Genomic DNA, 21,331 nt, shown 5'->3' with positions numbered 1-21,331 from the left:
CTCCCAAAACAAGGAAATCAACAGCCCACAAAACATGACTCAGCTAAAATGTCTGTTGCTGATTTTTATTTACATTTTCACAGTCTGTGCAGGTGAAACGTGATAAATAGGTTTTTTGGATAGTATTTTGATTTTTCTTGGGGTTTTTTCTTTCGGATATCCGATCCATGGATTTTGACCAGTATCAGACCAATATATCGGCTCATCCCGACTACCAACCAACCCACTCCCCTATAATCCTACATGTGGACCCATAAGGGTTAAATTCAGGCTGACAGTATGGGTCCCAAACAGGTTTGTCTGTGGTTTTCATGGTGGCCGCACCTGTGTTTGCCTTAGATGAACCATATGGGACCTGCATCAGTTATATTGTTATATTATATTTGTATTATATTATATGATTTTTTTTTTTTATCCATCACAACTACATGCTTAATCCCAAGTCTTGAGGCCTTGCCTCCTATTGGCTATAAGTAAAAAAAAATGTCCCTCACAAAAATATAAACTCACTAAATACAAAACAGTATTTCTATAATTTAATTTATGCAACTTTCTACTTTTTTGTCCTTAAATGTCCTTATCCAGCAATGTCTCCAAACTTTGTGCCTTCTCCAGTGCCGTCCATAAATAGCTGCTCTGCTTTTCATTTTCATTTTAAAACGCACTGAGTCATATCTTTCCATTTATAATCCTGATCCAGAGTCGTCGTCTTATCTGGCTCTAAATACTTGGTGCATCAGTCCAAACCCTGTCCTCTGTCTTCTTCTTTCCCAGACTTCCTCTCATCCCTGTGTGGCCTGTGTTTCTTCTGCTCCTCGTCAGATGGTGGATCTACACAAGCTCATGAAGGACATCTGCCAAAAGTTTATTTGTGTGTGTGCACAGAGAGCCGTTGTGTCATTGTTGGCTGACGGGTAACGAGGGCAGCCAGCGCGTGACTCAGCCAATGTTCTCTGAGCCACTTTTCAAACAGATCCTTACCCAGTTTTCAGGTAATTACTAGAGCAAACGCACAGCATCTGTCTGCTTTTCTCTGCTCATTCAGCGTTAAAGACGGCAGGAGCTTTTTACCAGTGCATGCTGGGAAAAGCATGCACTTCAACCACTTCCTGCCCTCTTTAACCACAAATGATCAAACAATGATTTTTAAATCACACTTTAAAACTACTGGATATTTGAACTTCATTGTTCTTTCTGTGTATGTGTGTTTTTAACTTGCTTGTTTTTGCTCTCAAGTCATAACAGTGGAGCAGTGGCTAGTTTTGTTGCCTCAGAACAAAAAGGTCACCAGTTGGAAGTAGAGTCTAGGGCCTTTCTGTGTGGAGCTTACATGTTTTCCCTGTGTGTGTGGCTTCTCTTCAGATACTCTCTCGCTATTTTGTCTATAATTACTTATAAATCGATGAACCTATGTAAGTGAGTTATGGACTTATTCATCCTTATTAGCTAGGACAGAGAGTTATCACGTGTCCCTGCAGCAGATGTTTATAATATTCTTGTGGTGGAGCGATCACTTGTCCAAAAATGTTAATGTATTATCAGATGTTCAATAATTATAATAACAAAGATCCTTAATATGCTTGCACCATGTTCCTGACAACAAGAACAACCTGTAACTTCTTTTAGAATAGATACACACCAGGTGTTTGTTACTTTTGGAATAATGTACTGCATAAGCTGTAAATGTGTGAATCTTTAACAAGCTTGGCGTCATTGCTGGTGCATAATCTCGATGCTCACAAGCAAAGTACTTTATGCAGACACATGCACACACATTTACCTGAACTAGAGTTACCTTAAGTGCATCATACAGAGAGAAAAAAAACTAAAACTAACTTTTTACTGGTTCACAGATGTATTCAAGTATGGATTACTGAACGGACCTACTGGGCTGCTATCCAGATATTTCCACCACTTCATCCTGATATTTGAATGGGGCTCTTAATGTGAGTAAAGGCATCAGTGAGTATCACACATGTCACATCAGCAAACTACATACATCACCTGTATGAAACATGTATGAAATACTTCATTCCATCACATTCAACATGACATACTCTTTAACATGCAATGTATGGCGAGCATTCAATATCATCCCTGTTACAGCTCAGTAAAACATGAACCTGAACCACTGTACCAACACATAAGAATCAATATTTAGTAATTAGAGCCATTTTTTTCTGAATGCAAAGTGGTCATAGTGTAATATGATGGGTATGAGTGAGACAAAGCATGTTTTTGATGTCCATTGTTGTTTTGGTTTGGTTCTTTTAAATTAATATACATTTTGTTGTGGTATGGAAGCAAAAAAAGTGATATTTCCAGAGGAAAACATAGACTATGAATGGGCTTTCCAAGCAAAAACGCTATCAGAATATTCACCAGGATTATTCGTCAAATATTTGAAAAATTTAAAGATTCTCGAATAAGCATTAGTGCTGCAGTCAAACCTTCAAGACCTTAGAGGGCAATTCTCCTCGTCAAGGAAACAAACCCTCCAGTGCATGAGAGCTAGTGACAGTAATGCAGAGTTCACAGAGCTTTGAACTTAAAGGAATACTTCACAGATTTGCATTTTGCTTTGTATAACTAGAATAAGGGTAGTATTTTTTAAAAGTTGTGCTTCCCAACCTCAGTTTCCCCTGAGTAACTGAGTTGAGAATCACAATTTTTCAAAAATACTGCCCTTATTCTAGTAATACAAAGCTAAATGCAAATCGCTTAAGTATTCCTTTTGAGAGGAGCAGCTTCAAGATGCACTGAAGAAACCTCTTAAATTTCCTTCTGCAAACACTGTTGCAGTCCACTAACCAAGTAATGAAACATTAGGATACAACAATAAAAACGTCCATGCACATTTGTCTAATATGATTAACCACGTGTGAGTGTTCCACACCCATCCTAAACACAAGCAGTGCTCTGTCAGGTGATGATGCACTTCGCAGCAGACTACACGTACGAGAACAAACTCCATGTCTCCATCAAATTCATTCAATCATCTTCAAACCTCGTGTGGTTTGAAAATGGACACTTATGCAGGCCAAAGGCCTCTAATGGAGCAATAATGCGTACACTATATTGCCTCCCTGGGCATCAAGCTGCTAGTTCTGCAGATGCTGTTGCATTACGTCAGTGCTTCAGTCTGAGGGAGAGCCTTGCTGCTGCTGATGATGATGATGCTGAGACATGACAAACAACTTAGCTGTGGGAATAATAACCATAATGTGTAATCTGGGGACGTTCTAATGGTTTTTCCTCTGCATAACAAAAGGCTTTATTATTAAAAAAGTGAATAGAGCGCCATAAAATTTACATCATACATTCTATAAACCTTGTAGAAAAATATAACATTGTGCTGTTATTGTCAACTGTTGCTACAGTTGTCTTCAAACACATGGTACATAATAGATGTCAGGTTACTGTAGGTCAGGATTAATGTCCGCTCTGTTTCCAAGCACTAGGTGTCAGTGTCAGCGTCAGATAGATTCAGTCTCACAGGTTCTGCGATATATTGGCCAATGTCCATGGATTTTAAGTGCGGAGTGAAATGGCGCCGTTCATTGGCCTGGAACCATGACCACATTCATGCACTTTTCAAGGACTCTCCAGGACCAATTCCCTCAAATTCAAGGACCGAATGTGCTGACACCGCTAAAAATGGGAGATGCCTGCTTCGCGTCCACTCACGGCGTCCACTTTTACTGATTTGCAGCTTTTGGATCTTGGTCAAAGTCAGTCTTTGTAATTTTCTTTGTTGAGCCAGAGATCTTGGAATTTTCATTTCCCAGGCATCACGTAATTTGCTCTTCTCTTGCTTAACGTTACCCGCTCACTTTTCTGTATGGAATCTAGTATCAAAGGCAGAGAGAGACAGTGGACAGTGTCTACAACACCGCTAGTAATTACGAATCAACGTTTGTTCTGCGTAGGCCTAGTCTACGTACATCAACAGTAGGTGGCGTCGGGAGACATTTACCTAAATATCAACTTCTTTCTTGCACAGAATTCAATGAACCATGTCTATTCAGAGTGATTTTCAAAGGACATGTGGGAACCCTGTACTATTAAATAACTAGTCATGAGGTACAGTGTCCCCTCTCTCACATGGCAGCTCTCCAGCCAGAGCAGCTGTTAAGGCAGAGGGAAAGTGGACACCGTTGTGTCTGAGCTGATGTAAAACGTCCTGTAATTGCTTCTGTAGGGAAGACGGATCACACAGGTGTCGTAAATCATCGGAATTCTTCAGCAGTCGAAGGAGGAAGGCAGCCCTGGTGAACAGGACACACAGTGTGCTGTGGAAACGGGGGTCCACGAGGAGAGACAGCCAGGCCTGGGTCAATGTCTCAGCTTGAGAGAGAAAAACAATTGACATTTTGATTAATCCAATTAGATTTCATTAATGTCATTAATCCAAGTCATAGTTCTCCAAATGTCATTGAATCAGTAGCACCTTGGCATAGCCTAAAACTTGTTAGGAGTTACTTGAGTTACTTTGAGCTTTGGTTAAAAAAAGAAACCTTCAAGTCCAGTTGCTACTGCTTCAGCAACTTTTGGATTCCACTTAGAAATGTGTCAAGCAACTTCTTAAGGACAAGCAAATGTGGTACCTGGCTGGAGTTCTTTGCACACTTCAAGGCAGTGTGACACCTGTGCAGCGCTCTGCTCTGCCCATGTACTCAGACTCTGAGCCAAAGCAGCGGACTCTGAGTATTTGTCAGCCGTCTGCAGCAGGTAGGGCAGCACGAGGGCCGACATCACAGCAGGCTCTGCAAACACATTGGCTTCATCCTGCTCATACAAACTGGAACATCTGAAACGAGAGAGGAATAATAACAGTAAAACAATGCCCAGCCAATGAGGGTGTGTAGCTTAAGGTGTCTCACACGAACCCGTTCTCTGTGGCTTCTCTCAGCACTAAGCTGAGGTCGTGCTGAGGCAGGTGACACAGCAGCACCTCCAGTGCACCAGGAGCATCAACACATTCCTCCAGCAGAAGGTCCAGCAGAAACGGCAGAGCCTGGTTGACCTGCATGTGGTAGACGCTGCCCCGCCTGTCCTCTGCTCTCGCATGGTGCACCATGGAGGTGAAACGAGCAGTTTTCATCCTCACCTGCTGGCTTTGGTCCTGCAGCAGGTAAAGACCTGTGTTGATCAGCCTAAACCAGAAAGATTACATTTTTTTCACTTTCTGTCCCATCATTAAATGTTTTTACTTATATGTTTGACAACGAATGTCTTAAATCCAGTAGATACCTAATCATGATGGCAGATTTTCTCAGATTGTGGCTCATAAGTGGAACTCCGGCTGCACACAGAGCTTCAGCAGTCGCCATCCTGAGCTCTTCAGGAGCATCTGGGCACCGGTGACGCTCCAAGATGCTACACCAGCGCAGGACCATGGACATCTTTGGGCTAAGTTTATACAAAGATGCATAAAAGTCTGATTTGCAGGTACAAGTGTAGCAGTATGCATTATGAAGAAAATAAAACAAAAAGAGTTTAAACCTTGAATCTGACCACTGGGGCAGCAGCAGACTAGCAACACAGAGAGCCTGGGACAGAAACTCTGGCCCACCATGCTGGTCCTCCAGGTCACCAAGCAATATATCCAGACACTCAGGCAAGACCGATGTCTGTAGTGAGTCTGACTGAGGATGATGTTGAAGTAAAGACGAGTCACCTCCGGTCATCACTTGTATCAGGGCTGTGAGGAAGGTCCTGCGGTATCCCATGCTGTGGCACAACAATGCCTCCTCGAGGTTTGACTGAATGTACAGAGAATCATTTCAATTTTTTTCAATTCAATTTTATTTATATAGTCCAACATCAACGCCCTCTGTGCTTAGACCCTCACATTGAGTGAGGAAAAACTCCTCAAAAAACTTTTTACAGGGGAAAAGATTGGGAGAAACCTCAGGAAGAGCTTCATGATGACATCACTTCCTGTAGTTCTGAACTGATGACACTGTTGCTGATACCTTGGAATAAATACCTTTCATGTTTTTGATGTCACTGCCTGCCCACGGAGGCTTGAGAAGATAATCTCAACATGACGTTTTAGCCCAAGCCGAAATCTCGGCTAAATAGGTGAAGCTGAAATCTCAACGTGAGAAGAAATTTCAGCACGAGCCAAAGTCTCAACATGCATAGAAATTGTATCATAAACCTAAATTAACATAAACAGACATTTAAGCTCAAGCCCAAATCAACATGAATAAAAAATTTAGCACAAGCCAAAAACGCTGCATGAATAATATCACGATGGATAGAAAGCTTGATGCGGGTGTGAGAGACGGAGCTAAGGAGAGGAGAAAAGGAGGCAACAATACAACATCACAGATGGCAACTACAGCAAAACAAGAAAAAAGAAGAGGGAGGAGAGGAAGGAAAGGAAGACGAGAGGTCAATGAAGAACCTGACAAGCAGGTTGCACCAAGTGAGGTTGAACTTGCAGAGGTTCCAAAAACCCACCCATGGAAAACAGAGCTTGAGAAAGAGGATGAACTCCCCCCGAAGCTGGATGATACCGAGTACCCTTCACTGCAGAGACAGACATTAAAACAGGCCCCAAATGAAAGACCAAAGATCAAGAATCAAAAGAAGTCTTACATTCCTTTAGCTAACTTTTCGTTTGGATTGGTTTTGGTTAGGCCCGAAACCAACCAGAACGTCCTGTGCTCAGAAATGTGTGAAACTCCAGCACATTTGGAGAAAGAGGAATTCTGTTGTAGCACAAATCCCACCACCAGTACAGATCTTGTTGTGAACACAAATGTCAGAGCGGATACAGGTGCCAGTGTGGATAGAACATTAAGCATGAAAAGAAATCCCAGCATAAACAGAAGCGTTGCCTTGGAAAGAAATCCCAGCAGGAACATAAATGTCGATGTAGATACCAATGCCGGCACAAACACAAACGCAAACGCTGACGTGGACAGAAATCCCAGCACAAACAGAAATCTTGCCTTCGTGGATAGAAATTCAAGGACTAACAGAAATGTTGCTGCAGATAAAAATGTAATCATTGAGAGAAATTCTATTCTTTTGAACATAGTTCAAAATCAGACAAAGCTTGACAAAGAAATTAACAAGCTGGTAGTGACAAAGCCAGCAGTTAAGAAAAAAACTGTTGCTCTTCTGAAGAAAGAGGAAGCTGAAGACCAAATTGTCTGGAGGACAGGGAGACAGTGTGCAGGGACAGAGACGGCTGCCTCTGCAGGGGAGAATTATTTGACAAAACAGGGCCTCTGTGAGAAGCCAAAATTAGAGTTGATTCGACTCCTGCAGAAGAAGCAGATGAGGCTCTCTGATAAGGCGCAGCAAAACTGTGACCTGAGCAAAGAGCTTGAGAGCCTGAGATCCAATTTAAAATCTGCAAGTGAGAAGAGAGCAAGCCTTATCGTTGAACTGTCTGCAGTGAAGAAGCTGGTGGTAAATGCCGACCAGAAGATCATTGAACTCAATGAAGCTGTGAATGCTGAGACAGAGAAGACAATGGACGTTGAGACACGTCTAGCCAGGGATACTGAGGAAACCTCCAAAATCACAACTGCAGTGGCCCGGGTCCAAAACAGGATAAAGAAATCCCACTGTGAGAGGGCGCTGGAAAAGTTATGTCTCCTGACTCAACAAATCCAGGAAACCTCGCAACTCAAGGCAGCATTGCTTCACGTAAAAGCAGAGGGAAAGAAAGAAAGACTTGGGTGGAAGGGTGAATTGTCCAGTCTGCAGGATTCTCTTGACACAAGTCGGACAGCCCTTGAAACCACAGAATGTGGGATAACAACACGTTCAGAAAAAATGATGGACAAAGTGATGGCTCTTGAAAACAGGGTTACGAAGTTACAGAAGAAATCATGGTGGATAAAATTCAGCAGTCTCTTTAAAAGAACTGAGAGGAGCTGCAGATAAGGAGCCTTGTCCACTCAGGCGTGGAGTTACAGTATGTTGCGTTCACACCAAACGTGGGATCATTTTAGTGCAATTCCGGAAGTAAACCGATTTGGTCGTAAGAGAAGACAGAAGCATTTCATTTGTTTTCACCATCAATCATGGCTAATATCAGATGCATTGTTGCACTCCATCTCTTGTGGAAGGGAATGTACCACCGTTGTGTGTGGTTTCAAAACACCACCTGGAGCCGGACACAACTTGGCGAGTTTCAGCGCTAACTTCAGAAGCTTACGAGCTAGCAAGTCATCAAATTAGCTGCTCGTCATGAAAAGGTATTACTGGATAAACTGGAAGGAGAGTCTGGCGAGTACTAACGTAATCTGGAGAATCTCAACGCTGATTGGTCATCACATCATCATATCAACGCCAAAGTTAAACATTTTCAACTTGACGCAAAATGTGCATCTACTTGCGTCTGTACATTGATTTTGTCGTTTGTATGTTGCAAGACAAATTGCGTCTGGTGTGAACACAGCATCAATGTTCACTGTCGCCTCAATGCATTGTGTTTGCCATTGTGAGACTGTTCTCCTATATCATGCTAAGGTAACTTTTAGAGCTCAGGACAAAGTCAAGAGCAAGCCCAACACAAAAGGGCGTGTGAGTGGCACAGGAGCACACACCCATTTTGCTCCAATTTCTGCATTTCTGCAGAGTGCAAACAGTGTGCAAACTATGATAAACCAGTATCTGCAAAAAGAGAAGACGTGAATTGAAAGCAAATACAAAAAAGGTGGAGAAGGATGCAGTTATGTAACAGTTCAACGTAGAAGGCCTCACCACCGCCAAGACCAACATCCTTGAGAAAATAGCAAAAACAACATGACCATGATCCTATTGCAGGAGACCCACGTGCACAATAAGAACATCTTGAAAGTCCCAAGGTTTACCTTGGCCAGTCCCATTGCCAATAAACATGTTTATTATCATGTTTGTCCGCAAAGACGATCCTGGTCTTATTGACTTGAACAATGAAACACTGCACTGGCTTACATACGCCACAAGGAGGAGGACGCCAACTGCTGTGAAACAGCAAAACAAGACGAACAAAGGATAAAAATAAAAATATATCCAAAGATTCAAGGTCTCCTGGTCTCTTCTGTCACAATTTGAACCCTGGCACTCACCTCTTAGAATATGCCCTAAAATTTCTGGTCAATCAGTACAGTTCAGTTTATTTCCGGGAGCTGCTCTACTGAGAGCATTTTGTACATACTTTGCATTCATTTCATCAGACGAAACAGAGCAATACCACCGGAAATTGTGAGGGCAGTATTGTTCAATAAATATAGGCAGTCTTACCTGCAGCACGTTCTGGATCAACTCTCTCAGGCTGTTCTGCTGTAAACCCGGCCCATCCACCACCCACGTAACCAGTGAGAGCTTCAGGTCAGGGCTCGCTGCCAAGAAGCCGCTCCAAATTTGGCACGCCAACTTCAGATCGGCACATAGAAAGTTAATGGCCCGTTGACGAAAGGACGACAAACCAACCTGTGGAGATGACAAAGATTAAACATTAAAAGCTAGAAGGTGCTCCTTGAGCATAAACCTCTGATAAAGAACCTTTCATTCAATAAATGAGATCAACTTCTACATTTACACTTTTCTTGGATCATAAAAAATTCATGAAAACCAGTTCAGGAGTTGTTGAGTAATCCTACAAATAGGTAAACATACAGATATGGCCTCACTGGTTAAGTAAAAATATAAGCTGGGGCATGTGCGTGTTCCTGAGATTAATAATCAATAATCCCCTGACAGACATGTAAAGAAAGGAGTGATAAAGCTGCTGTAACTATACCCACAGCACCTAAATAGATATAACCACCAGGTGAATAATTTAATCACCACAGCCAGACAGAAAAGCTGCGGCTGTGCTGTTCACATTCACAACCAGTAGGTTTAGTCATTATACTATTCTGTCAGATCTGTGTAATTCAAAAGGAACAACAAATATGACACTGACTCTCTATTTAATACAAGCAGAGCATTAATCTAAACTAATGGTATCTTATAATCATTATTTAATTAGAGTGGAGAGAGTAACAGTGGGGCTGAATGACTTGGGAGATTTTTTTGATTTGATTTGCAATTATTATTTTTTCACTAAAGTTTCCTTGCTGAGGTAAAGTACTAGGGCTGCAACGATTATTTGATTAAAGGATAATTAATTGATTCCTAAATGAATCATCGACTGTTTTAATAATCAATGAATCAGTTTTAATGGGTTTTTTTAACAATTAAAACAAGCTTTCTGGTTTTTCAAACTTAACTGCTCAAACTGTCTTTTAAGGTAAAGCAGAAGTATAATGTAGTCAAATGTGTTTCTTTCAGACCTTGAAGGGGAACTTTCACCACAATTACTGTATCTAATAAGAAGGCAGGAATGTGATGTTGCAAATCAAGGCCAAAAAACATCCTGACATTCAGAAAACAGAAAACACGTGTAAAAAAAGAAGAAAAAAAAAAACTACATGGAAGAAGCCAGAGGTGTTTTTTAACCAAAGCACTTGAAGGTCACTCTCTTGTCATGCTCATTGTAACTAGGTATGCAAAGCCTGGGTGCTGCTGACAACAAAAAATAGTAATAATAACAAAAATCTAAAAATAGAAAAAGCTTGTTTTGTCTGTGACTTCCTCTCCTTCAGCAACTGATTGCATTATCTGGATGCTGGGGGGGTTCAAACCTTATTTCACTTCTCAGTGGGCAAAGAAACCAGTTTGACCTGCTTCGCTGACTGACACATTGAAAGTTGTTGCTGCATTCTAAAAAAAGTGTTTTGGAAGTGTGATGTGACATGGATATGCCCAGAGAAACTGCGGAAGTTGAATGAGAACCAAACCTTAAGTCAAATTTTATTTGTGCACGGTTACGCACCTGAAGCCCCGTTTGAGGAACGTGAAGGTCATGCATGAGCGTGTCACTGAGCTTTGACAGGAAGGTCTCGCAGCAGTATCCTCTTAGCAACTCTACCACTTCTAGGTAGACTGCTCTCACTAGAGGGCAACGTTGAGCTTCAGTCACCAGCCACAGCGACGCGTCCACCTTGCTCAGCACCTCAGTCAGGGCAGATGAGAGGCCTCTGAGAACACAAACACAGCAGGGATTTAGGAGCCTGATGGTGTCAGGTGAACGAATAACCAGGGAAATGTTTAATGAATGAATATAGAGCTTCTTTTACAGCTCACCTGTCTGTGGTTAGCGTTAAACTTCTCTCTAGAATGGCTTTGATCTGCAGCAGCTGCCCGTGGAGCCGGTTGTGAGAGCAGCGCTGCTGTCGACCGGGCAGCTGAGCCGTGAGTTTGAAGAGGATGTTCATGTACTCCGAGGGGGGAGTCATGGCAACCAAAGCCTTACAGGCCATCACTCTCACACTGTATATAGAACTGTCAGACAGCTGGAGTAAAGGAGGCAGGAAGTCTGACAATGTTCTGAAAAGAAAAGAAGATTCATTTAAAGTCATCACAACAATAAGGCAAAAAAAAAAAAAGCGTAGTTTTAGCTCTGATGACTGAAGAAGTGCCCAAAAAAACTTTCAGACAAAATCTAATGCGCAAAAAATACGGTCTTTGAGCAGTTTTACGGGATAAATGCTTATTGTCCCCCGCCCACCCCTGCAGGTGTATAAACACAAGCGCTCCCACAGTCAGGTCTGATAGTACTGTCTGACAGAGCCCCGTTTCTTTTCATAAAGAACAGAGGAAGACTAATATATATATAATTTTAACATCAACATTAAAACATAAAGATCCAGACTGCAGCTTTAACCTGACTTTAAACTGTGTAGTGATAAGTAAAGAGTAATCACTCTGTGGAGTCTTGGACGCCAGGCTGGAGTTGGGCCAACAGAGTGAGGACGGGGTAGAGGGAAGGTTGGAGGTGGAGCTTGGCCTCATCGGGTCGCCCCTCGAGGTCTTGTGCCGCTTCCTTTAGCTCACCGAGGAGGAAAGACTGGAGAGCAGGGTAGTGGAAAAAGAAGGCGGGAGGGGACATGGCGTGCTGGGTGGGACCACTGTCTTCACTGCTGGGTCGCTGGCCGAGCATTCGCGAGCACAGAGAACCTGGGAATGCGACTTTCAATCAGTGTCGTATCAAGTCTATGAACGTGCAGAGAATATTTTTGAATATTGATTACTACTAATGAAGCAACTGTTTTGAAGAAGTCTCACTCAAACACAGCAACCATCGCTTTGGTTAATTAACCCTTTTTCCTCAAATAATTATTTCACATTTATTCATGTATTTCACTGTATAACTTATTTATTTGATCATCGGGCTGCTGTATGTTAGGGGTGAGTAGGGGAGACAAGGTAGGATGATTATAATAATACTGTATGTTGATAAATACAAATCAGATTCACAGGTTACAGCACCTACAATTAGTGTTTGATCAGCAGCTTTCCAGCCATTTTGGATTAAACAGTTAAACAAATAATCCATACTGGGCAGATTGGACAGAAAATCACTAACAGTATGTGACAAATACAGGCACATATTGATGTGCCTGTATTTGTCACTACTTCTTGTATTACTTTTACTACTTATTACAACTGAATTGTATTTTTAAGTGCACTGATGGGAGTTGCTCCACCAATTTTGTTTTATTACTGCGTATACACTGGTAAAGGCTATTATATTCTATTGATGAGTAATCCCTTGTCCTAAATCAATATTCACAGTGAACATACAGGATATAAAAAGCTCTTAATGTGCTTGCTTCTTACTGTAGAGTTGCAGTGCAGCGTTCCTCATGGCCCAGCAGCGAGAGCTGAGCAGAGTGAGGGACAGGATGGCTACAGCAGGAGCAAACTGAAGGACAGCGACTCCCAGACCTGAGCCGCGCACGAGGGCCTGCAGAGTGTGAACTGCACACACCTGTGAGAGACCAGAGGAGATAACGTGATCGCGTCTGACCAATATTCTCAAACCTGTTTCTTTGTTTACAAAAACACAAACCTGAGGAAGGTCGAGCGTTTGGTCCCACTTGTCAGGCAGAGGCGTTTTGGCCGTGTCCAGCAGGGTTTGCATACTGTGGGACAACAGTGGTCTGGCTTTACTGGACTCCTCTGCTGACACGACGCACAGGATGAGCATCGGCAAACCTGCGGCGCGCCGAGTCACCGACGTGGAACGAGGGCACTGCACAACCTGTAATCCCTATAACACGAGTCCATCAATCCATCAATCCATCCTCTCAAAAGAAATTTTAAAAAATAAATATTTTAGAAATCGTACAAAAATGTGTTTAAAACTAAAAATGCTTTTGTTTATTTATTTGGCAAATAACAACTGAATTCAACTTTTTATACCCAAATTTGAGTCAGCTCACTGGCCTTCTCTGAAAAGTCAGAAAATAATCAAGCATAAAATTCAACCACTAAAACTAATGTTTCTGTTCATGAATGAACGAAAGTAAACAACTATAATTTGACATTTTAATCAAGAAATAATAATGTGCTTTACTATTTTTGCGGCCCAGATTCTTGGAATCACACATTTACACCTTTACTCACTTCTTTCAGCATATGAGCTGGAATTTCTCTGAGCTCCTGATCGCTGCTGCTCAACAGAGAGGCACAGAACTTGGTGAAGCCTATACAGCATCCCTCTACCGCCCCCTGGTGAAGAGAAGTTTGTTCTTTAAAGAATGCACATGGCTGCTGAGGAGCATCAGACTCCCAACGTCTCCGGAAGGATTTATAAAACTTACCCAGTGACGGCATTTGAGGAGAATATTCTTGAATATTTTTGATGCTTGGACTAAATCCTCTTTTTCTACGAGCCTTTTGCTGGGTTTGGATTCTGAGAGGATTTTCTCCACCAAAGAACCTAAGAAGATTCCTATTTCCTATAAACAAGAAAACACACAATTCAAGCAGAAAACACACTGAAGTAAATGTCAGATGTCTATTGCTATTGCTATTTTCCTAAAATGTTTAAATATGGAATGACGTGTCTCATGTGGTTGTGTTTGACCTTGAGGGAAACCCAGCAGCAGGTGAGAACAAGGCTGTGATCTTCAGACAGCAGGACACACTCCTCTCCGTCAACAGGGTCTCCTGCAGATGTTTGGGCTATCAGCGAGCTGATGGCATTTCCCATATCACAAAGAGAAGGTGGGGCTTCTACAGGACGAACAATTTACTGTAAGTAAAGTTACATAACACCTTTCACAGATAAAATAATACACAAAACTCTTGTTAAACTAAAAGCCTATATAAAAAGCATGATCGTCATCTGCTTTTTAAAAGAATAAACACAATTTAAGCAGCGTAATGTAAAAGGTTTGCACTCGTAGCCTCTAACCTGTTGAATGTTAAAATGGATTCTAAAGTAACCTGGTAGCCAGTGAAGAGATTCTAAAACAGGTATGATGTGTGTTCTTTTGCTTGTGTGGGTTAAAAGTCTAGCAGCAGAGTATTGAACAGCCTGCAGACAGTCAAGATCGGGAGGAAATAAAAGTATGTGGAGTCATAAACACTTTCAGCGGTTTCCTTCCTGCTGCTAACCACGTCTCCTGCTGTTATTGTTGTTTTTGTCTTTAACGTTTACATTTTAGCATGCACATTACTTTTGGCCAAAAGAACAATAGTTGAAAATTATACCAAAATACCTGAAATAAAATGCAATAGATATATATCTATTGCTCCTGCAGGTTGCTCCATTACCTGTTTCAGTGGCACAGGTATTGTGACCTCCATAGAGAACCCCCAGCAGCAGGAGAGAGATGTTCTCCAGCAGGTCCAGCACCTCTGTTATCAGACTGCGGTCAAGTGTGTCAAAGACACGGTCGGCTGCCTCGACCAAACACCTCTGAAGTGCACTTACGACGCCTGGAAATAAATGATGTCAGGCTTTAAAGAAGTGAAAACTGTTCTCTCGGGCTTAAAGGTCCAGTGTGTAAGAATTAGTGACATCTAATGTGGAGACTGCAGAGTGCAACAAATGGAGAACTCCTGCCTTTCCTAAGTGCATCAGGAAACCTTGGTGGCCTTCACACAACGAAAAAGGATGAATATACTCTTTTAGAACACTTTTCTCTCTTTCACTTTCTTGTTTTCTCCTTTTTAAACAGATTTTTGCATCAGGTTTGTGTGAGCGGAGACATCCTCCCTTTGCTTTGTTCAGCTTTAATTCTGCAGTGCATAACTTTAGGTGAGTTTTGATGTTGTTGATGTTATTTTTCAGCTTCTATTTGGTCTCTGTGAACAAAAACAATGATGTAACATAATTTGTTGTGTCTTCAGTCAAACTCCAACCTGTTTGCAGCCTCGCCAGCGTGTACAACACTTGAGTTTTAGGCTGCTGTAGAAACATGGTGGCACAAGATGGTGGCCTCCATAAAACAAGGCCTTGCTTGTAAGTACTAACAAATGTTTATGAAAACAAAACTATTTTTTTACTTTATTTTAATTTATTTGTACTATATTTTACGCTTTTAAAAACAAACCAATGGGGAGTAAATTCAACATCTGCCACTGAATCCTCTCAGCCTCACCATGTATGGGCTTGGTTCTGGCAGCTAGCATCATCTCTGCCTTGGCTGTGAGATAATGCTCCTCCAGCTGCTTCACCAGGAACCTGACCATGCTTCCACTGCTGTCAGGGTTCAGTCTGCAGTTTTCAGGCTGGTCTTGTGATCTACACACACAGAGCAATTGTTAACTGCAGGATCCTTTTCAGACATAATCACGATGAACAAGGGTCTGAAGGAGGCGGGGCTTACTTCAGCAGGAGGACCTTCATCATCAGTGCTCCCATCTGAGCCTCCTGCACCCGAGGGCTGCACAGAAGATGTTTGGTCCGCAGGAGCAGCACTGTTGCAATATCGTCTGGAAAACTGGGCGGGAAAAATTTTAACAACAGCCCGGCTGAGAGCTCCCGTATCTGTAAGAGAAAATACATTTTTTTGATCATGTTTGTTCTGTCTTCAACTTCGTTTAGAACAATGGAAAGGATATAATGTATGAGGGGTGTGAAAGAAGCTCTACCTCATTTGTAGAATCCTCTAAACAGCTGATAAGAACCAACTGTTTTGTCCGACTAAAGAAATCCCACTTTCCTCTTTGTCTGGCACAGGCAATAAGAGAACCCATGTTTGCTGCAATGATTTCACAAACTTCATAACAAACTTTCAATGATATGACATGAAATGTTAGATATTACTGGATAAGATGTCTGCATATAATCAAATATCAGTGCCACATACTCCAAGTGTTTAGAATTTAATTGGCAAAGAAGGTAAAAACAAAACGGACCTGGAGGTTGTCCCTTCCTCCTGTCTGGGCTCCATGTGTCTGTGCAGGTTTCCAGCACCACAGAAAGCATCAGCAACACGGTCTTCTTCCTCTGATAACTGTGTCCTGGGGACAGATAACTGTACGGGAGCTGACCCAACCATTCCACAAACCCTGCAGGGGTTTATTTAAAAAAAATATATATATAAAAAAAAGATTAGCTGAGGCAAGATTACATCAAAAACAAAAAGCAGAATAATTTGTGCATTTTAAATCAAAATCACAATTTGAAACAGTGCAACACATACACATGTGTGGAAACAATTCATATCAATAAGTTCTCATGTATGCATTAAATTATAAAAGTTAATATTTTGGTGTTATCTCATGTAGTAATGCTCCATCATGTGATGCATCTATAACATAGTAATATTGAACTGTAGCTCCACTTAAATATCACATATCAAATCACAATCTGTTGGAAGTTGGATATTCTCCCCAAATCCTTTAGCCCTACAAACAACGCAGTAAATGAATATGGTAGTGATATTTTATGGCAGTGGCATCTATTTTGTTGCATTAGTGCTTTCTCTCAATTCTCAGTTATCTCACCTATTCCCTGCTCCAATGACTCATGTGTCCTCTCTGAGCAAGAGGTCTCTTCTTTCTTTTTGCTCTTCCGTTGTCTGACTTGTGCCAAGCAGCCGTCTCTGATACGAACCAAAAACCTCTTCACTCCAGCCTGAAAATGCTGGCGAAAAGGTGCAGACTCACAGTTTAGGTTCTGAGGAATAAACCTCATCATTATTGACATCTCCTCTGTGGTCGGGGTGTCTTTGGTCTTCGGGCTGCAGCAGAGGAGGCTGAGGGCAGCAAGGCGGACTTTGTCATCCACAGATCCCAGAGCCAGCTGGAGGGTTTCAAGAGCCGAGCTGCCCTGTAGAGCCCAGGGAGAGCTTCCTGTCGTGGCTCGGTAGGAGCTCATGATGCAGGCCCAGGCGTGGAGGTGTCCGGGGGTGAACGGGTCCAGAGAGGCCAGCAGATGATTCACAGAAGAGGGGAAGACTTGAAAGGTGGTGGGCAATAAGTGTGTTGAGCCGTTGTTCTGCAGAAGAGTCACATCCGACGTCAGCGCCTTGTGCAGGACGGACTGCCATTGCCTCGCCCACTCATCGGCCAGATCCAGCTCGGTGTGTGACTCTGACTTGTCGCAAAGCTCTCGTCTCTGCTGCTGGATCAGACACTTATAAAGCTCGGATCCACACGGTGACAGGTGATTCGTTGACAAGCCCTTGAGGAGATGACTGGGTAAATCGACATATTGATCAAGCACCTAAGTGAAAACAGGGACAAGATGAATTAAGATGACAATTCAGTACATCATAACATCATAATCTCTGTAATAACACTTCATCCTCACCGTGTCTGTGCCCAGATATGGCAACAATGCACACAGATGATGATATTTGGCTTTGGTTTCCCAGGGTAGTTTGATGGCTCGCTGAAGCAGAGTGTAATGCAGAGTCTTCTTTGTGTCACAAAACTTCACACAGTCCGTCTCATAGATGTCCAGCAGCAGAGAGAGGGCACTGCGCACAAACTCTGACACACCCTCCACCTGCAGAGAAGTCACATGTCACTGAGGAATGAACGCCCTCAGTCATCTGATGGAGCTAAATAGAACTGATTACACCTGGCATTAAAATGCATCCTGTATGCATCTCCTGTGTCTTCATGAGATTGGATCTGGCTTATTTGTCCTTTATTTAAACACAATGTTTCGGGAACAAAATTATCTTTTTAAACGACTATCTGACTGTACAGTTGAGTGAATCAAAGCCCTACTCACGCTGCTGTAACACGTAACATCAACTGAGGACATCAGCTTCAACTTCAAATGCCCAAATGTTTCTTAAAAGCATCCTGAGGATGGATTATATTCATGCATGCTCTGATACGTCCTCAAACCATTTCCAAAAGTGAGGACATACGGGACGTGATTGTTGATACAAGGTCATACACTCACCAGCCAATTAATTAGGTATGCATGTACAACTGCTCGTTAATGCAAATAGCTAATCACATGGCAACATGTAGGCATATATTCATGGTCAAGACGAGCTGGTATGGTTCAAACTGAGCATCAGAATGAGGAAGGAAGCTTAAATGTGGCATCTTTGTTAGTGCAAGATAAACTGGTGTGGAAAAGAGAAAATATCCAGTGAGCAGCATTTCTCTGGGTGAAAATGCCTTGTTTATGTCAGAGGTGACAGTTTTTCCACAACAGTTCTCAAATAACAACTTGTTTTTTCCATCCAAGGGATGCGGACAACCCTGGAAACAGAAGGGCTCCAGCAGCAGAAGACCACACCAGGAGCCACTTCTAACACTTTTGGGTGAGATAATTAAGCAGCTTGTGAGTGTATGTCTAAATGATGAGAAGAAAATCATAATAATGCATGAACAATGTACTTCTTTTAAGAGTAAGAATACCAGGGTTTCTCAACCCTGGTCCTAGGGGGACCATTTTACAAGTTTACTTGCTCAGACACACCTGATTCAAATAAACGGGTCGTTATCAAACTCTGCAGAAGCCTGATAACGAGCTGTTCATCTGAGTCAGGTGTGTTGGAGCAGGGCAGTGTTTCCTGAGGGCAGTGTTTCCTGAGGACCGGGGTTGGGAAACACTGCCCTGGATTATGTTGTTGTCCATTTACTTTTGAAAAGTCACGTAACTGCAGTAACAGCATGTTAACTGGACTCACTGGGCTTTCTGCATTGGTCCAGATAATGTCAATGAGCTTCTGCAGCAGGACGCTGTTGTCAGACAGAAGGCAGACACCCGTCGTCTTCCAGATATCAGCCAGATGTTCTTTCACTCTCTTCAGCCATAGTGTTAACACTGCAACAACAAGTCATACATTATGAACACACGATATCACCCAATCAAAACATGTGAATGAATGAACTGTGTGAGTGTGACTCACCTTCAAAGGCCAAGTAGTGGCAATCCAGCTTCTCCTCACACAAAGCGTAGACGAGAGGAAACAAACCTTTCAGCAGTAAACACGTCTGAAAAGAGAAAAGTGATGAGAGCGAGCAGAACAAAAAGCGGGCTATGTTTTCGATCTCGTCTCAACATAAATTTACATCTGTGTCGTCCACACTTGAGCTGAGCAAGACGTGAGGTCGACAGCAGGTGAGGAGGCCCCTGCTCACGGCCAGCCTCGCCACTCCATCTCCTCCTACAGGAACACACTGTATCTGAAGAGCGCCAACGGTCAGAGGCCAAGGCTCTGGAGAAATAACAGAAATAACAGTTCTGATCAAATCAAGTTTACATAACACAACATCACATTAGGAAAAACTGGAAAAACCTCTCCCAGGATCACATAACCTCTTCATTCAATACTTATTTTCTGTATAGCTTCGGTGTATGCAAGTGGCAACCACTCGTGACGTCACACCCAGGAATCTGGGTTAGAGTTGTGTATATTTGCATTTCATCTCTTCCATCAGTTTGAGATCAATACAGTAAATCTGTCTATTTATCTCTGTGGACGGGCTGGGGACATTTGTCCTGCCGTGTTGCTGCTGCTGGTTACCTACCTATGTCAGAGAAGTGTAGCAGACTCCAGGCAGCCGCTCCTCCAGCTCCGCTCTCTGACGCTATGTTGATCAGCATGGCCACAGCAGTGCCGGCCAGAAGACGAGTGTCCCTGTTGCAGCACTGACACAGCACATGACACTGACTGATGAGACAAAATAATGGTCCAAAACTAAAAGAGATATACGTCTTTTGATTAATACAACTATGTTTTAAGGAGCCGTTTTTAAGCAACCTGTCCAAGTATTATGTCCATGAGAGCCTGCAAGATCGTCTGCATTGGTGAACTCCTGTGCTCCTTGTTCCACACGAGAGGAGACACCTCAGTGGACAACTGCTGGAATGTTTGCAAGCACAGCTGCAAAGATCACAGTTCCCATGTCAGTAACTGAGAGAACACAGTCAGTCCAGTCAACAATAAACACTGCTCTTCTTTTACCTTGACGGCAATGTAACACAGCGGTCCATCTCTATGGGATTCGTGTTGCAACACAACAGGGAACAACTCGGAAACTTTACTCAGCAAGGACGGGCACGACTCTCGCCACACGTCTCGACCCGCGGTGCTGTCCTCCAGGAACATACAGGCTGATAATACAGACTTATGTCAACACTCAGACACTTTGTATATGCTTATAACATTGTTATGTGTATTCATTTTTCTCATTAATTGATCTTAATGTTTTCTTTCATTCATGAATTTTACAACAGCACAATTAAATTATTGTTAGTGCTTTTCATCTCATTATCTCTCACTGTCTCATTATAATCCACATATACTACCTTCGTCTTGATCGAACACTAACCTCTCTGTAGATCCTCAAAAGACAATACCTGAAACACAAACAGAGGAAAGGTGAAATATCTGCAATGAATATCTAAAAAGCCCAGGTGAGGTGAGAGCTCTGTACCTGGTCAGTGTGGATCATGGAGTGTAAACACTGTTGGATTTCTCTAAAAACCAGCTGCTGGTCCACGTTTGACAAGTGCTGCAGCATCTGCAAAGCAAACAGAGAATATCAGTGATTTCCCATGTTGCCATCTCACTAGTAAGAGTAAAGAAGAAAACAGTAAAGAAGTGTGTGTGTCTGACCTGGTCCACTTTACGACAGGCTGTGGAGATGCTGGCCGTCTGCAGCTGCATGGAGACGAGGAGTCTGACCAGCAACAGGAGATGATTCTTCTCTAAACCACACAGCTCAGTCTGTGAGATCTGTCTGAGGAGAAGAGCAGCCTCCTCCAAACTGCGCTCCTTACATCTTTTAACACCGCTCCTGTTCATGGAATCAACATCATTCAGTCACAGACTCACCGTGTCATTAAGTTAAGTTAATGTAGATATTAACACACAAACCTGGAGGATTCAGAGAGTTTATCACAGAAGAGGCGGAGTTTGTCACGAACATGATCCTCGCTGACCACACAGTCCTGCACACTGACCACAAGCTCTTCAAACGACGACATTGTTTTACAAACTACACCTTTAAAAAAAACTACACAGGTGACAGGACCGTGCGTGCAGGGCAGCTGGAA

The 21,331-nt window shown here is 42.5% G+C and overlaps 1 protein-coding gene and 1 long non-coding RNA gene across 3 annotated transcripts in view; one reads left to right on the top strand and one right to left on the bottom strand.

Annotated features, from left to right (window-relative positions):
• Positions 1–12,823, top strand: part of LOC131463569 (uncharacterized) — a 23,514-nt gene extending 10,691 nt beyond the window's left edge. For both annotated transcript variants that reach the window (XR_009241059.1, XR_009241058.1), the window contains exons 2-4: positions 775–992; positions 1,854–1,946; positions 12,684–12,823. This is a non-coding gene — a long non-coding RNA (uncharacterized LOC131463569). The remainder of the gene's footprint in view (positions 1–774; positions 993–1,853; positions 1,947–12,683) is intronic.
• Positions 2,729–21,331, bottom strand: si:ch211-225b11.4 (thyroid adenoma-associated protein homolog). Its single transcript, XM_058635328.1, has 31 exons — positions 21,153–21,331; positions 20,892–21,072; positions 20,710–20,796; positions 20,605–20,632; positions 20,238–20,386; positions 20,034–20,156; positions 19,801–19,921; positions 19,342–19,487; positions 19,179–19,263; positions 18,957–19,093; positions 17,612–17,809; positions 16,804–17,524; positions 16,213–16,365; positions 15,946–16,055; positions 15,681–15,841; positions 15,453–15,595; positions 14,623–14,787; positions 13,931–14,079; positions 13,665–13,802; positions 13,468–13,572; positions 12,911–13,111; positions 12,679–12,829; positions 11,763–12,015; positions 11,143–11,385; positions 10,832–11,036; positions 9,256–9,444; positions 5,506–5,765; positions 5,254–5,412; positions 4,890–5,156; positions 4,608–4,810; positions 2,729–4,347 (listed from the first exon to the last, which is right to left on the bottom strand). Exons 1-31 carry the CDS (start codon positions 21,260–21,262, stop codon positions 4,073–4,075), a joined length of 5,616 nt encoding a protein of 1,871 aa, XP_058491311.1. The 5' UTR covers positions 21,263–21,331; the 3' UTR covers positions 2,729–4,072.

The sequence above is a fragment of the Solea solea genome, chromosome 8 (assembly GCF_958295425.1).
Source record: "Solea solea chromosome 8, fSolSol10.1, whole genome shotgun sequence".
NCBI lineage: Eukaryota > Metazoa > Chordata > Actinopteri > Pleuronectiformes > Soleidae > Solea > Solea solea.
Note: the sequence above shows the minus strand (reverse complement) of the source record. Positions and strands in the feature narration are given on the sequence as shown.